The sequence below is a fragment of the Pelobates fuscus genome, chromosome 2, assembly GCF_036172605.1.
Source record: "Pelobates fuscus isolate aPelFus1 chromosome 2, aPelFus1.pri, whole genome shotgun sequence".
Lineage (NCBI taxonomy): Eukaryota > Metazoa > Chordata > Amphibia > Anura > Pelobatidae > Pelobates > Pelobates fuscus.
Window position 1 is genome coordinate 194,811,351 of NC_086318.1, and position 16,615 is coordinate 194,827,965.

The following is a 16,615-nucleotide window of genomic DNA, read 5'->3' on the forward strand; positions in this document are numbered from 1 at the left end:
ATGATTTAGGTTATAATTAGGGTTACACATGGGATTATGTTATGGGTTAGGATTGTGGTAAGGGTTTATTATTAGATTGAGGGCTAGATTTGGTTTAGAATTAGGTCTTGGTTTAGGATTAGGGATTTAAATTGGGATTAATATTAAGATCGCTACTTTCCAAAGATATACATATGGGGTATATTTGTACTCAGAAGATGTTGCTGAGTACAGCTAAGATAATTTTATGACAATGGGACACACAAGATTTAAAAAACATAAGCACAAAAAATACTATGTGTATGTAAAAATAAAAATCAATACCACAAACTTTGAAACAAAATGGTAACAAAGTTACTTCAATAAAGCTTATAATATTTTATGTGAGCGTCCCCATGGTGTCCACTTTTGTAAATGGTATGCATTGGTGGTGTAATTTAACCCCTTAAGGACACATGATATGTGTGACATGTCATGATTCCCTTCTATTCCAGAAGATTGGTCCTTAAGGGGTTAAATGTATAAGCGACCAAAATGCCTCAAAATGACACGAAGACCCATCGTCAATTTGCCATTTAAAAAACAAAAAACAAAACTGTACTCGGCCGGGTAGGATTTTAGCCTTGTATTATTTTCACAAAAACCTGGCTAAGGTATACAAAGGGGGTCATTTTGTACTCAGGAAATATAGCTGAGAATTATTTAGTGATTTAGTTTACAGTTGCATATATCAAGTTTCCAAAATTAACCACTTAAATACAACGTGTGTATAAAAATGCAAAAATAAAACAATATGATAAAATTTGAAAGAAATTGGTGCTAACATAACTGTATAATAAAGCGCAAAATATACCATATCATATAGCCCGTTGTGTCTACTTTCACAAATGGTATGCATTTCTGGGGTAATTTTAACTGTCAAACTGCTACAATGCCCTAAAATGTGATATAGACACATCAAATCCGTTTGTATCCGGTTGTATTTGTGTGTAGTGTAGGCGAAATGCTGAGATGCATGCACATATACTCACATATACACACACTGCCACACATACATAGACCCATAGGTACACACATGCAGTTACACAGAAACAGTCATACACAGATACAGACAAACTCTGACATACAGACACACATACATACAGACACACTGATACAAACAGATACACATATATATCAACACAAAAACAGATACATAGACATAAAGATACACAGACACAAATGTATGAGTGTGTGTTTGTATAGTGTTTGTAGTCTGTTCGTATAGTGGATGCAGTGTGTGTGCTTGTATAGTGGATAATAGTGGGAGGGACGGGGTGATGGTAAAAGGGAGGGGGGTGATTTTGTGAGGGAGGGGGGAAGGTGAGAGGGAGAGGGATGATGTGAGAGGGGTACGGGTAAGTCCAGTTTTTGAAGCTGCATCCTTAAGGGGTTGAGTGCTCCCTTACTTGAATATTTGTTAAAAGTTCAACATCGTTTGTTATAACCAGATCCAGACAAGCATCCTTTCTAGTTGGTGCTTGTACCAATTGTGACATGGAGGTGTCATTTAACAGGTTCAAAACATGATTCCCCTTGCTAAATTACTTGTACTTCTATCCCAATATATATCCGGGTACCGTATATACTCGAGTATAAGCCGAGTTTTTCAGCACATTTTTGTGCTGAAAACCCCCAACTCGGCTTATACTCGAGTCAATAGTCTGTATTATGGCAATTTGCATTGCCATAATACAGACTGGGGCTGCAGAGATGTTACTTACCTCTCCTGCAGCTCCTGTCAGCTCCCTTCTCCTCCGCGCCGTCCGTTCAGCACCTCGGTCAGCTCCCAGTGTAAATCTCGCGAGAGCCGCGGCTCTCGCGAGACTTACAGTGTGAGAACACAGAAGAGCTGACCGGACAGCGCGGAGGAAGAGAGAGCTGACAGGAGCTGCAGGAGAGGTAAGTAACATCTCTACAGCCCCCACTGAACTACCAGGGAAGGAGAGCCCCCCTCCCTGGCCAGCTAGCAAGCAGGGAGGGGGGACGAAAATAATTATAAATAATAATAAAATATAAATAATAAAGTAATATTAACAATAATAAAATAATAATAACAAAAATATTAATAAAACAAAAAAATTATTAAAATAATTAAAAAAAAATATATAATAAAAATGCCCACCCCCCACCAAGGCTCTGCAACACACACACTGCATCACACACACTCACACTGCACTCATACACACACACTGCATTCATACACACACACACACTGCATTCATACACACACACACACACACACTGCATTCATACACACACACACTGCACTTATACACTGCACTCATACACACACTGCATTCATACACACACTGCATTCATACACACGCTGCACTCATACACACACTGCACTCATACACACACTGCACTCATACACACACTGCACTCATACACACACTGCACTCATACACACACTGCACACTTAGGGAGAGGTATTAGCAGTAGAAAGAGGGAAGTGCTCATGCCATTGTACAGAACACTGGTGAGACCTCACTTGGAGTACTGTACACAGTACTGGAGACCAAATCTTCAGAAACATATTGATACTTTAGAGAATTCAGAGAAGGGCTACTAAACTGGTTCATGGATTGCAGGATAAAACTTACCAGGAAAGGTTAAAGGATCTTAACATGTATAGCTTGGTGGAAAGACGAGACAGGGGGGATATGATAGAAACATTTAAATACATAAAGGGAATCAACACAGTAAAGGAGGAGACTATATTTAAAAGAAGAAAAACTACCACAACAAGAGGACATAGTCTAAAATTAGAGGGACAAAGGTTTAAAAATAATATCAGGAAGTATTACTTTAGAGGTTAACACAGTAAAGGAGTTTAAGCATGCGTGGGATAGGCATAAGGCTATCCTAACTATAAGATAATGCCAGGGACTAATGAAAGTATTTAGAAAACTGGGCAGACTAGATGGGCCGAATGGTTCTTATCTGCCGTCACATTCTATGTTTCTATGTTTCTATGCACTCATACACACACTGCATTCATACACACACACACTGCACTCATACACACATACTGCATTCAGTATACACACACACACTGTAAATAAATATTCAATATAATTTTTTTAGGATCTAATTTTATTTAGAAATTTACCAGTAGCTGCTGCATTTCCCACCCTAGTCTTATACTCGAGTCAATAAGTTTTCCCAGTTTTGTGGGGTAAAATTAGGGGCCTCGGCTTATATTCGGGTCGGCTTATACTCGAGTATATACGGTAATTAAAATCTCCAGGAAGTAAAGTGTTACCCAGATGTGCAGCTTTCCCAATTTGTTTTATCAGCTGTTCTTTTTCATCAATATCAGCATCAGGCGAATTATAGCATATTCCAACCAATAATTGATTTCCCCCCCCTGTTGCCTCAAGCACATATCTATAAGGAAATCTACCTGAATTAATACCACTGGGTCAGTTCGGCCATGCATCTGTAAACATCCTCAAACAACTAAGCCAGTGTTTCTGACGTTAGACACTGTAGCCCTTCCCATTTATAAATGATGTTATTATATCACGTTGACAGCAGAATATAAACGCTTTTGTTTTGGCGCATGGTCATCAAGTAAATGCCCTAGGCCTATATATACTTGAGATAGCACCTGTTCAGGGCCCTTTCATAGTCTCAGAACCCTTAAGCACATTACTTTGCTCTTGTTCCTGTTTTCCTGTTTATTGCCCTGGCTTGCTATTCTCTTTAATTTTTCCAGTATTCCCTATGCACCAGGCCTTGGCTACTTTGACCACTATTACCGTGTTCCTAATTTGTGTTTCAGATCCCTGCAATACTTTGCATTTGTGACCTTGAGTCCCAGTTACTCCATACCTGTGTTTATTATTTCTATTGTTTCCATTGTTCCTCTTCTTGTCTGAACAATCTTATTAGTTCTGTTTCTTCCTAGTCCCTGCGTTGCATTAAGCCCGGCCACTCTAAGGACCGGTACTTGTATCTTGCAGAGGATCCTATCGAACTGTGACAATATGTACTCATAAGGCTTCCACATCCTTGTCAGATACCACTTGCTCAATATTTGGCTTTAATTCATGACTGATTTCCTATTTTTTTGACCTTCCTGAATAATGTGTAAAGTTAACAACAGCCCAGTCATGTGTTTCATTTCACCATGTTTCCATTATGCCTGTTATGTCATATTGCTTAGTGTATGCCAGGGGTCAAGTCCTGGGGAATGAAGTGTTGAAACTCACCCAATATTCCACCCCCACCCCTACGTGTGTATATATATATTCATGCACACACACACACATACATTCAGAAACATACACACACATACTCAGGCACACACACACACTCACAGACACACATATACACTCACAAATAATTTTTTTTAAATTAAAAAATGTCCACTCCCTACCTGGAGAGCTGGCGTGAACCTGTCCCTGGGGTCCAGTGGGGCGGGCGCCTGTCTCCAAATCAGACGCGGCGAGGGAGCTGTGTTCTCTCTGTTCCCTGTTGCCGCGCGGGCTGTCTACTGATGCCGGGAGCTGGAATATGTTGTCATATTCCGGCTCCCGGCATCAGCAAACGGCGCGCGGCGAGATGGAGCAGAGAGAACACAGCTGATATGCGTCTGATATGGAGACAGGCGCCCGTCGGGGGGGGTCCATCAGGTGGCCATCAGGCCACCTCATGGGCCCCTCCCCCCCCCCCCATGACAGGGGAACACGGGGGGCATTTGGGGGCGAAATTTTTTTGCGGCCCCCTGAGTGCCTCCAGGAACAGCGGGAGCGGCATTCCTGCTCTAAAAAAGTGCAGGAACGCCGTTCTCATGCGTTCCTGCAGGACTCAAGCCCTGGTGTATGCTATTGCCTCTAGTTCCTCCATTTTGCTATTTAGTAAGCATACATTTAATATTGTCTTGAGCGACTTGGATATCAATTTTTTTGCATACTTAATCTGTTCTGTTCTTGCCCCTCCCCGATCTCCACCCTCCTTAATTTTGTAGTGTCATGTGTCCTTCCTCCAAACTTCTAGCATCCTGTCCCCCAGCACAGCAGACCATATCGCGTTTAGGTGTGCCATGTGTAAAATCATCCCAATGCTCTAAATAGCCAAAATCTTCCTAATTACACCATGACTTTAGCCACATTAATCTACCATTGCCTTTCCTCTTTAGTGCATGGCACAGGTAATACTATCTTGGATATTCTTTTCTTCAGGTTACTTTCTGATTCCCTGAACTCCTTCTTTAGGATCCTCCATCTTCCTCTGACTTTGTCATTGGTACCTCTATGGACCATGAAAACTGGGTCCCAATAATCCATCTACACTGTCTGAAACATGCTTAACCCAAGCAAGCTGTCCATTTGATGGGATCTGAGCATATTTACCCTGTCTACTCTCTTAATAATAGTCCCCTACAACCAAAACCTGTCTAGCATTTCTTACATTCTTAGTCCCATCTGTACTATCAAGGCTGCTCCACCAGCTGTTAGAAGGAATAGCTTCCTCCAGTACTGCTACTCCTGAGCTGATGCGTTCAAGATCTTCATTCAAACAATCAAATCTGCTAGGGTGCACAAAATCAGGAATGCCCAAATTCCCCTCCCCCTCCCATCCTCCAGCTACCTGTCGGTTTCCCACCTGTCTTATCTCCTCCCACTCCTACTGAACTCTGCTCCGTGAATACAAACCACTTTCAAGATTGTCAGTCTGTCTCCATCTTGCAATTTGCTTCTCCAGATGTCCAAATCACGCTTCCAGAGAAACCTCACGAACACTTGCCACAGAAGTGTGTACACTGGAAGGATTCTTTCAGGCATGCATACATGCTGTTGATGTGTACGGAGTCAAACATGCAATCTTGTTATCGCTTATTTTAACAAATAGAACAAAAACAACAAATATACAAAAACAGTAAAACAATGATTACCGTACCTAGTTTTTACCTACTTAAAGCAGCACTGTCATGCCGAACTTACCTTTCCCCAGTCGATACTTCTTCTCTCCCTCTCTCATGATCTGTTCTTCTTTTCTTCCTGTATGCTCTAGTTTTCTTTAAAACTTTAGAAAAAGTAGGGACTATTTCTCTTCTGGAGGTTTCCTACACAGTGACCAGCGGTGACCAGCAGAGGAGCGAAGTGTACTTTGTTTCCGGTGGTGACAGCAATTTTCCCGCAATCTTTTCCTTTCCTCCCTGTTCCCACGTTGCCTCCTGTCAGTATTGCTGAATCTCCTGCATTCTAACAGTTTCTCCATTTGTGTTAGAACGCAATTCGTGACTTTGTTCAGATCGGAATTTCATTAGAATGAATGAAACTCCGATCCTATTCATTGCCGCGGCTGCATCTTGCAGCCGCTTAGTAGATAACTCCTTAATTCCCACAGTATTAGGGAGCTATCTACCAAAAAGCTGAAAGTCCTAAATTGGTCTTTCAGCCACATTTACTAATACAAAGTAAAGATTACTTCGTCTTAGTAAATGACCTGTCCCTACTCGCTATGGCTGCTCACTGTAAAAAAAAAAAAAACTATTGCCCCCACACCTGTGCGACGGGTGGGGGCCATAAAGATAATGAGGGTGGGGTACCTACTATCCTCCCCCCGACCCCCACCCCTGCGCGGTGGGTGGGGGCCATAAATTACAATGGGGGGGCCTACTGTCCTACCCCCACCAGCCCCCACCCCTGCGTGGTGGGTGTGGGCCTTAAATTACAATGGGGGGGGACCTATTGTCCTCCCCCCACCCCTGTGCGGTGGGTGGGGGCCCTAAATTACAAAATTAAACTTACCATTTGACGCCTTCTTTTTTCTAAAATCTTCATTTTTCAGCCCCAAAAAAGGGCAAATAAAAAACCATCATACCCGTCGAACGTAAAATAAAATGAAAAACCAGAGCACCAAAAAAATATCCTGATGAAAAAGAAAAAACCAGAGCCAAAAAAAAGAATCCTTCTTCACCCATGGAGGGCTCCGCGCAGACTGAGCTCTGCAGGGCGGGGGAAGGCTTATAAAGCCTTGCCCCGCCCTGCAATTAGGCTAAGAAAACTCTGATTGGTTGGTTTAAGACAATCAGAGTGCTCTTTGTCATTTTACACAGCATTGGAAAATTCCAAAGAACTTTCCCACGCTGTGTAAAATGACACAGAGCACTGTGATTGGGTGGCTTGAAATCCATCAAATCACAGTGCTCTGTGTCCCACCCCCCCCCCCACCCCCTCTGTCTCTCTCTCTATTCACCCCCCCACCCCCTCTGTCTCTTTCTATTCACCCCCCCACCCCCTCTGTCTCTCTCTCTCTATTCACCCCCCCACCCCCTCTGTCTCTCTCTCTATTCACCCCCACCCCCTCTGTCTCTCTCTCTATTCACCCCCCCCACACCCCCTCCGTCTCTCTCTCTATTCACCCCCCACCCCCTCTGTCTCTCTCTCTATTCACCCCCCCCACCCCCTCTGTCTCTCTCTCTATTCACCCCCACCCCCTCTGTCTCTCTCTCTATTCACCCCCACCCCCTCTGTCTCTCTCTCTATTCACCCCCCACCCCCTCTGTCTCTCTCTCTATTCACCCCCCACCCCCTCTGTCTCTCTCTCTATTCACCCCCCCACCCCCTCTGTCTTTCTCTCTCTATTCACCCCCCCACCCCCTCTGTCTCTCTCTCTATTCACCCCCCATCCCATCTGTGTCTCTCTCTATTCCCTCTGTCTCTCTCTCTATTCCCTCTGTCTCTCTCTCTCTCTCTCTCTCTCTATTCCCTCTGTCTCTCTCTCTCTCTCTATTCCCTCTGTGTCTCTCTCTCTCTCTATTCCCTCTGTCTCTCTCTCTATTCCCTCTGTCTCTCTCTCTCTCTCTATTCCCTCTGTCTCTCTCTCTCTCTATTCCCTCTGTCTCTCTCTCTCTCTCTCTCTCTATTCCCTCTGTCTCTCTCTCTATTCATCTCCCCCCCCCCATCTCCCCCACCCACCTTAGAGGAGTCAGGGTGCCGGCAGAGGAGTCAGGGTGCCGGCAGAGGAGTCAGGGTGCCGGCAGAGGAGTCAGGGTGCCGGCAGAGGAGTCAGGGGGCCGGCAGAGGAGTCAGGGGGCCGGCAGCGTTCCACACTGCAGCCTCGCCGGTCCAGCGGCACTCCTACTGCTGAGGGCTGAAGGGGGAGGGAGCATATCTCTACCATGCTCCCTCGCGGTTCCCACAATCCCCAGCAGCATCCGTGCTGTGAATTGTGGGAACCGCGAGGGAGCATGGTAGAGATATGCTCCCTCCCCCTTCAGCCCTCAGCAGTAGGAGTGCAGCCGGGCCGGCGAGGCTGCAGTGTGGAACGCGGCCGCCGGCCCCCCTCTGAGTGTGCCACCGGACCGGCCACCCGGTGGCACATACTTGCGCAGCCCCCAGATGCCGCGGCCCACCGGGAAATTTCCCGGTATCCCGGTGGGCCAGTCCGGCCCTGTCCTCAGTCCTATGAGTGCACTCTTCATTGTGTGTAGTTTGCTACCAGGGAATGAAAGACTGAGAGATAGGCAGGGTTATCCACTAAACTAATAATTTTTGTGAATGAAAATGTAAATTGCAAAATTTAGGCTACAATAGTCAAGCTGTCACTATACCCAAGTTGAATTTTTTCAAATCTGCTATTATGGTTTAAATTATGAAATTTAGATTTTCACTTTTTAAAATTAAAAAGATTTAGTAAAAACCCTTTGGCAAATGTGTATATATATATATATGTATGTGTAATTTCAAAGTGTATTATGCATGAATATATTATATATTATAAACATAATTAATAAAATTATGCTTGTGATATATACACATACACACATATATAGTGATATAATACCATTTGTACATATGTATGTATGTATGCATAATACTTCCACAAATCGCATAGATAAAGCAAAGCTGTATTTAATTTTTTTAATTCCACATGTCATTTAAAAAAAAAAAAAAAAAACATATATAGACATACACACAGATTTTTTGATTAATGGATACTCACTGGCACGTACTGATGCCTACACATACACATACACACACTCAAACTGGCGCACAATGATCCATACTGACACACACACATACAGTGACATATACTGACACACACACACTGTCATCCATACTGACACACACAAACAGTGATCCATACTGACACACACAAACAGTGATCCATACTGAAACACACACACACACAGGGATGTATTTACCAGAAGGCAAACCAGGCATAGTGCCTAGGGTGGCACTTTCGGGGGGGAGGGGGCACCAAAAAACACCACCCCAAGCTCCCAGACAAATGCCTTGTTTACCTCATGTTCTGGGGCTGTCCACCTTACTGTGAGTGAGTGAGTGTAGCTGTCAGTGTGTGTGTGAGTGAAAGTGTGTTTTTTTTTTCCAGTGAGAACGGGTGTGCCTGTAAGTGTGTGTCAGTGTGTATATGTCATTTTATTTGTATCTGATAGTGTGTGCCTGTCAGTGAAAGGTGTGCGTTGGTTAAACAGTGTGTGCCAATGACTGTATCTGTCAGTGAGTGTATATCAGTGCATGTATCAATGAGGGCATGTGTCTGCCAGTCAAAAAAGTGGCCTTGACAAGAATTTTTTGGGGGGGGGGCAAATTTAGATTTTAGGGGGTGCCCAAATTTAGTCGTGCCTAGGGCAGCACAAATCCAAAATACACCACTGCGCGCACACACTCACACACAGACAAACACAGTGATCTATACTGACACAAACATTGATCCATACTGATTCACATACACAGTGATCCATACTGACACATACATTGATCCATACTGACACATACATTGATCCATACTGACACAAACATTGATCCATACTCACACTCACACACAGTTATCCATACTGACACATACATTGATCCATACTGATACATACATTGATCCATACTGATACATACATTGATCCATACTGACACTCACACACAGTAATCCATACTGACACATACATTGATCCATACTCACATTCACACAAAGTAATCCATACTGACACATACATTGATCCATACTGACAAATGCATTATTCCCATCAGCCTGCCTGCAGCTCTGTCTGGCCCCCTGCTCACTCCTCTCCTCGCCAGCACTTTACACACAGGAAGCAAAACGTCAGAGGACTCGCGTGGGCTGCCCTGCTTTGCCTGATTGCCAGGTCACATGCTTCCTGTGTGTGAAGGCTGTCAGGCAGGCACTAGGACAACCTCCCTCCCCTGCTCCTTATGCTTTATTGGTGAGCAGCATTGACAGTTCAATTTGGAGTGTCTGCTGCTCGCGAGTGCATAAAGTACAGTGCCGATCTAGAGCTGAGAGGGGACCTTCACTCCTTAGCTCATCAAGCCCCCCGACATGACTGTGTGTACTGGGTGGGGGGAGGAGAATATTCTGCACTGTGCAGCCCCAAGTGCCCCAGCCTACCGGGAAATTTCCCGCTATCCCGGTTGGCCAGTCCAGCCCTGGGGTGCACTGTGTGCATTGAGGTGTTGTGTGCTTTTAGAGAGTGTAGTGTATATGGGTAGGATTGGATCTTTATGACTTTATTATTAATGTAATTGCTTTAAAAAAGCAATCACTCCTCCTTGTTGTTACCTTGCAGGAGGGTGAATAATCCAATTTCCTGGAAGTCCAGTGTGCTGGGTAATTCCAAATGGAGGGAGCTAGAACACCGCTGGCCTGCACCTCCACCGGGTGCAGACCATCAGTAACTGTCTTGCAAGCTCTTGAACCTTCTTTGTCAGAGCTTTGACATGGTAACCTGCAGAAGAACTCTGATGGTTATATATACTGGTCAGCCACTACATTAAAACCCTGGCCTCTGAAATGAAAAACATTGATTATACTGTTACTGTGAATTATACAGTTACAGTAAGTGTACAGTCAGTTCTTGATTTTCATGTGTTGGAAGCAGGTAAAATGGGCAAGCAAAACATTTTGAGTGACTTTGAAGAGGGCCAAATAGTGATTGCTAGATAATGGGCACAGAGCATCTCCAAAACTGCATGTTTTGTGGGTTTAGTACCCATCAAAAGTGGTGCAAGGAAGGACAACCAGTGACCTGGCCTCAAGGCCATGGGTTCTCAAGGCTCATTGATGCATGTGGCGAGCAAAGGCTAACCCACCTGGTTCGATCACACAGAAGAGCTGCTGTAGTTCAAAATGTGAAAAAAATAATTTTAATGCTGGCCATGATAGAAACACAGTGCATCACAGTTTGCTACACATGGGGTTGCATAGCTGCAGGCCGGTCAGAGTGCTCATGATAACCTCTGTCAACCAGAAGCCGCTTCAATGGATACATGAGTGTCAGAACTGGACCATAGAGCAATGAAAGACGATTGCCTTGTCGGAAGAATCATGTTTTCTTTTAAATCATGTGGATTGGTGAGTGTGTCTGAATTGTTTACTTGGGAACAGATGGCAGCAGGATGCACTATGGAAAGAAGGCAGGCTGGCAGAGGCAGTGTTATACTCTGGGCAATTTTCTGTTGGGAAATCTTGGGTCCTGGCATTAATTTGAATGTTACTTTGACATGTACACATACTTAGAGATTGTTGCAGACCATGTACATCCTTTCATGGCAATGGCGTTCCCTGATGGTAGTGGCCTCTCTTGGCAATAAAAATGCACCCTGCCACACTGCAAAAATTGTTCAGGAATAGTATGAGTGACATGACAATACTTTAAAGACCAAGGTTTTTTTGAGATGCAATGCGTTTGTGACCAAGGCCTTTTTGTCAGTTTTGCCATGCGTTCATTCTAATGGGAGAGCTCCCACTCGTGCTACAGGTCCTTCACACAGAGATCATTGCTGGGAAGCTGGAAAAAGCCCAGCACTAATCTTGTCTTGCTGATTGGTTTGCTAGACCATTTCCATGTACATGCCTTAGGAGTAGACATTTGCTGTGCATTTGCTTTAGGGCCACAGTGATACTCTATGGAGAAGCATTGAATTGACCCATGATTATACATCATGGTGATTTCAAAACAGAAGGAGCTTTGACCTTGGCAAGATCAGGATGACATTATAGATGAGTGAATTTTATCCCTTGTCGTGAAGTATTTCATTTATAATCTTAGTTTCCCTTTAATAGGTTAACATAAAGAGTTGTATTACACAGAGAAGTTATTATATGAATTACATTTGTGGTTGCATAAGTATTTTAAGCTGTGCTGTGTAGGTGAAATTTGTTGTTTTGTTTTTGTTGTTTTTTTTGTCTCATGTAGATATTATGGTTTTACTGTACTGTTCTTAAATGTTTGTTTTGATATGTTTCCCTCTCAGAAAGGCTAAAATGCTATTTTTCAACAAAACAGAAGATGACATATTATGGAGAGACCAAATTGTGGACCTGAGTTTGACAAATGAACGGTAAGGAATAATGAAAATGAACTCATATGGCTAAGTTAGTTTCCTCTTGATGTTCTGTTATTTTCGCCTTTCTTTCATAGTTAATATATACAATCACCAATACCTGCTGCTGTAACTTCAGTTCCGAACAGTATTGGAAAGTGGTTCACAAAATAATTTCCTATTGGTCAGTCGCTGCCTTTCCCACACACACACACTCAGCACTACTTTTGTACTTCCCTGCAGTGTCCATCTTCCAAGGCAAATCACTTTTGCTCAAATATTTGAAATAATGGAGTTACAATACACAGAATCTTGTAAGCTTTGAGTATGAATACAGTGATACGGCACTCCTGGCACCAAAATCACAAAGGTGCACTATAGTGGTTATGTTAATGGTAGTGACTCTTCAGGGTTGATTATGGTTAATAAATATTGGTTAGGGTTAGGTAAGGTTAGCTAGGATTTGCATTAGGTAGGAGTTGGCTACGGTTGCACTTAGAAAATGTTAGGATTACAAGCAGCATGGAAGTTGGCTGGTACGGTTTATTGACTAAAGTGAGAAATGCAATGTGGGGATTAAAAGTGGATTTCTAAATTTAAACTCGAACAATAATATTAAAAGCATTGAATTTTTCCAATTTAACTGTTTTGGCATTACATTTGAAATTTACTTTAAAATCATTTTGAATGCCTGACTGTTCTTACTTTAGTAAATAACATTGAGATCATGTTATGCCAACAAGTAACATTTTTGGGAAGCAAGCAAAGAAGCATGGCAAAATTAGGATGTCTGTAATTTGATCCTAGCAAAGAATGAAAACATTGCAAAAAAATAAAAAATAAGCAAATGTGTATATCTTAACTAGGAGATAAGTAACGTTGCTTAGAGGGCTATCTCCAGAAGAAAGGGTCTAACCCTAATTGTATGTAGAAAGATAACAAATTTAGAGTAAAGAGGACCAAACGGAGAATACTTTAATTTAAATAAATTACGTAAACTAACCGATATTATTTTGTTCTTATGCTTCCACGTGATGGTGTGTAAAGAATCTTAAAAATGGTTTACTGATTCAAGAATATAGCAAGTATTACTTTTGCTATTAAAACTGTAAAGGAAGTAGAGATGTGGTAACATTACAACTCTTGAACACGCTGGTTGTCATGTGAAAATTCCTTTATTATATCAGAGTTTAAAGGACTCTATAGTCAACATATAAAAGCAAGAAAGGCAGGTCCCCCAGCAATCTTTCTTGCTTTTATATGAACTTGTCATAAAAAAAAAAAAAAAAAAATCCGAGTACGTTTTAATAATAAAACTTGCCTCCGTTCCAGCGCCGAGCTCCACGCTAGGCCACGCACCCTTTTTCGTCAAAATGACGAAATCGCGGGACCCAATAGGACGCTTCTCCTTGAGAAGCGTCATCGCGATGTGGTGCACATGCACGGTTTTGCGCTGCACCAATCGCATTCTTCATAGAGCGGCATTGAATGCCGCCCTATGAAGAAACTCAGCGCTCAACCACGCATGTGTGCGGAATGCGCGTTCGTGAGCTGAGCTGTCTGACTGACAGCTCAGCTCACTTTCTATACCCGCCCCCCTCCTCAACCAAACTGTGTTTGCCTATAAACACTATATATAGAGATCTCTATATATATATATAGTGTTTCTATGCAAACACACAAGTAGTAAAAAATTAGACATACACACACTCTTTCTCCATCCATATCCATCCATCCCCATCATCCATATCCATCCCCATCATCCATATCCATCCATCCCCATCATCCACCCCCATCATCCATATCCATCCATCCCCATCATCCATATCCATCCATCCCCATCATCCATATCCATCCCCATCATCCATCCACTCCCATCATCCATATCCATCATCCATCCATATCCATCCCCATCATCCATTCCCATCATCCATATCTATCCCCATCATCCATCCACTTCCTCCATCCACTCCCATCATCCATCCATCCCCATCATCCATATCCATCACCATCATCCATTCCCATCATCCATATAATCCCCATCATCCATATCCATCCATCCCCATCATCCATATCCATCCATCCCCATCATCCATATCCATCCCCATCATCCATATCCATCCCCATCATCCATATCCATCCCCATCATCCATCCACTCCCATCATCCATCCCCAAATCCATCCACTCCCATCATCCATATCCATACCCATCATCCATTCCCATCATCCATTCCCATCATCCATATCTATCCCCATCATCCATCCACTCCCATCATCCATATCCATCCCCGTCATCCATATCATCCATATCCATTCCCATCATCCGTATCCATCCATCATCCATCCCCAAATCCATCCACTCCCATCATCCATACACTCCCAGCATCCATATCCACCCACCCACTCCCATTATCCATATCCATCCATATCCATCCATCCTCACCCACTCACCCTCAGTCACCCACCCACACTCAATAAATAAGTTTACTTACTGTTTGAATCCTCTCCTCCTCCTCCTCTTCAGTCTTCAGCTGTCAGCTCAAGCCACTCCCACAGCAGTGCTGACAGCCTCAGCACACAAAGCGTGTTCACAGTGCTTTGTGTGCTGATAGCACGTCTGAAGTATTCACCCATGCGTGAATACGTCAGACGTGAATGAGGCCTTTTTAGGGCCTCTGAACTCGGAAGTCCCTCTGGTGGCCGTCTGATTGACTGCAACAAGAGGTGTTCCAAGCTTCCAATGTAAACACTGCATTTTCTCAGAAAATACAGTGCTTACAAGAAAAAGGCTGCAGGGAGCTGTAGCACTCACCTGAACAACCTCATTAAGCTGAAGTTGTTCAGGTGACTATAGTGTCCCTTTAAGGATAAAATTGGTTTGAACATCTGAATGTTCCACCCTTAACACGTTGGTACTGTTCCTCTTAACCAATATTATATTAGCCATGTAAAGGCCTCACTACTCCAATACACTATGTCCTATTTATGGGAAAATTCATTCAGATAACATGGAGTATAGGGGGTACTACTGCTAAGTTATTAAATGAACTGGAAAGGAGATACAGCCACCACAAGTTAAGAAAATGGGTAACAAATTACACCAACTACAAGAAACATAGTATCTTTTAAGTAGAACCAAATGATTAGGAATACACCTAATACAAAATTAAAAAAATCTATAATTTGTATTAATCTACTGAAAGCCTAGTTTATAAGGAGCCAATTGATGGCTAAGAAACACCTTTATTCAGTGGTATAGAAAGTAAGTCAGGACTAGTGGTAACAGAGTATGGAAATGGGATAAGAATGAAAGGTGCACTAAATTGCAGAATAAACACTGTACTTATACTGCTACCAATTGAACAATAAAGGTACTAAACTGAAACTGGTACTAAATTGAAAAGCACTAAACTGCAGAGTACTCACTATAATAATGAAAACTGCAAATCAAAGGTAAGCCAAATGTATAAACTAGCCAAGTAATTCCAAATGTCTTGTTAAAGAAACTTACACAACTAAAAAAAAGTGAACCAACATCCCTTTTAACATCCCACCAAATGTGCATGGAAAAACAAAGTGACAGCATGAACACCCAATACGCATTTTGTCTCCAAATAATGCACCTTTCTCTATGTATGAAACGCATAGTAAAAGTCTAAAATATATCGGTCACAAACTCTCAGACTAGTCTCCATCACAAAAGGGTTAAAAGGAATTGAAGAATGTTAGCTAGCATGTTGTGATTGTCACTTGGTGCATTAATAAAGGAACACTTCACTTTAGTGAAATAGACATCTTGGATGAAGCCTCACAGTCCACTCCTTTTAATTTACAGTAATCCCCATGTCCAGTTTCCACATATGTATATGGGACATAGTTGCTGATTATAAAGAAATTTGAGACCAATGTAGAGAGAGAACTTATACAATATAGTACCCCCGTTAAACAGTCTGTTTAAAAAAAAAAGTAGGTAGGATCAAAACACAAACCTATAATTATTCCATGTAATGAATAGCACATAATGACGATATATTTTGAAGTGCTTTATAATTATAGAATGAGGATGTCTGACCAGTAATTAACAAACAAAATGATATGGAAAAAGATGAGATTGAGAAGGCCCTTCTTGACCACGCAGTGCAGGGCTTTAACGCTGATGACAGGCCGTAATGTACTAAAAGTACCAGCAGGGGTTAAATCCATAATTTAGGAGAGGTTATATAGTGTGCATCACTGAGAGCTTCACTTGCTCCTCCTGCAAGGTATTTCGGATTCCCTGT

The 16,615-nt window shown here is 42.6% G+C and overlaps 1 protein-coding gene across 1 annotated transcript in view; it reads left to right on the forward strand.

The window, feature by feature from the left end:
* Positions 1–16,615, forward strand: part of LOC134587017 (cytochrome b5 reductase 4) — a 267,126-nt gene that overhangs the window by 209,472 nt on the left and 41,039 nt on the right. Inside the window, exon 13 of the mRNA XM_063443061.1 lies at positions 12,267–12,353. Coding sequence (XP_063299131.1) covers positions 12,267–12,353 — 87 coding nt within the window. The remainder of the gene's footprint in view (positions 1–12,266; positions 12,354–16,615) is intronic.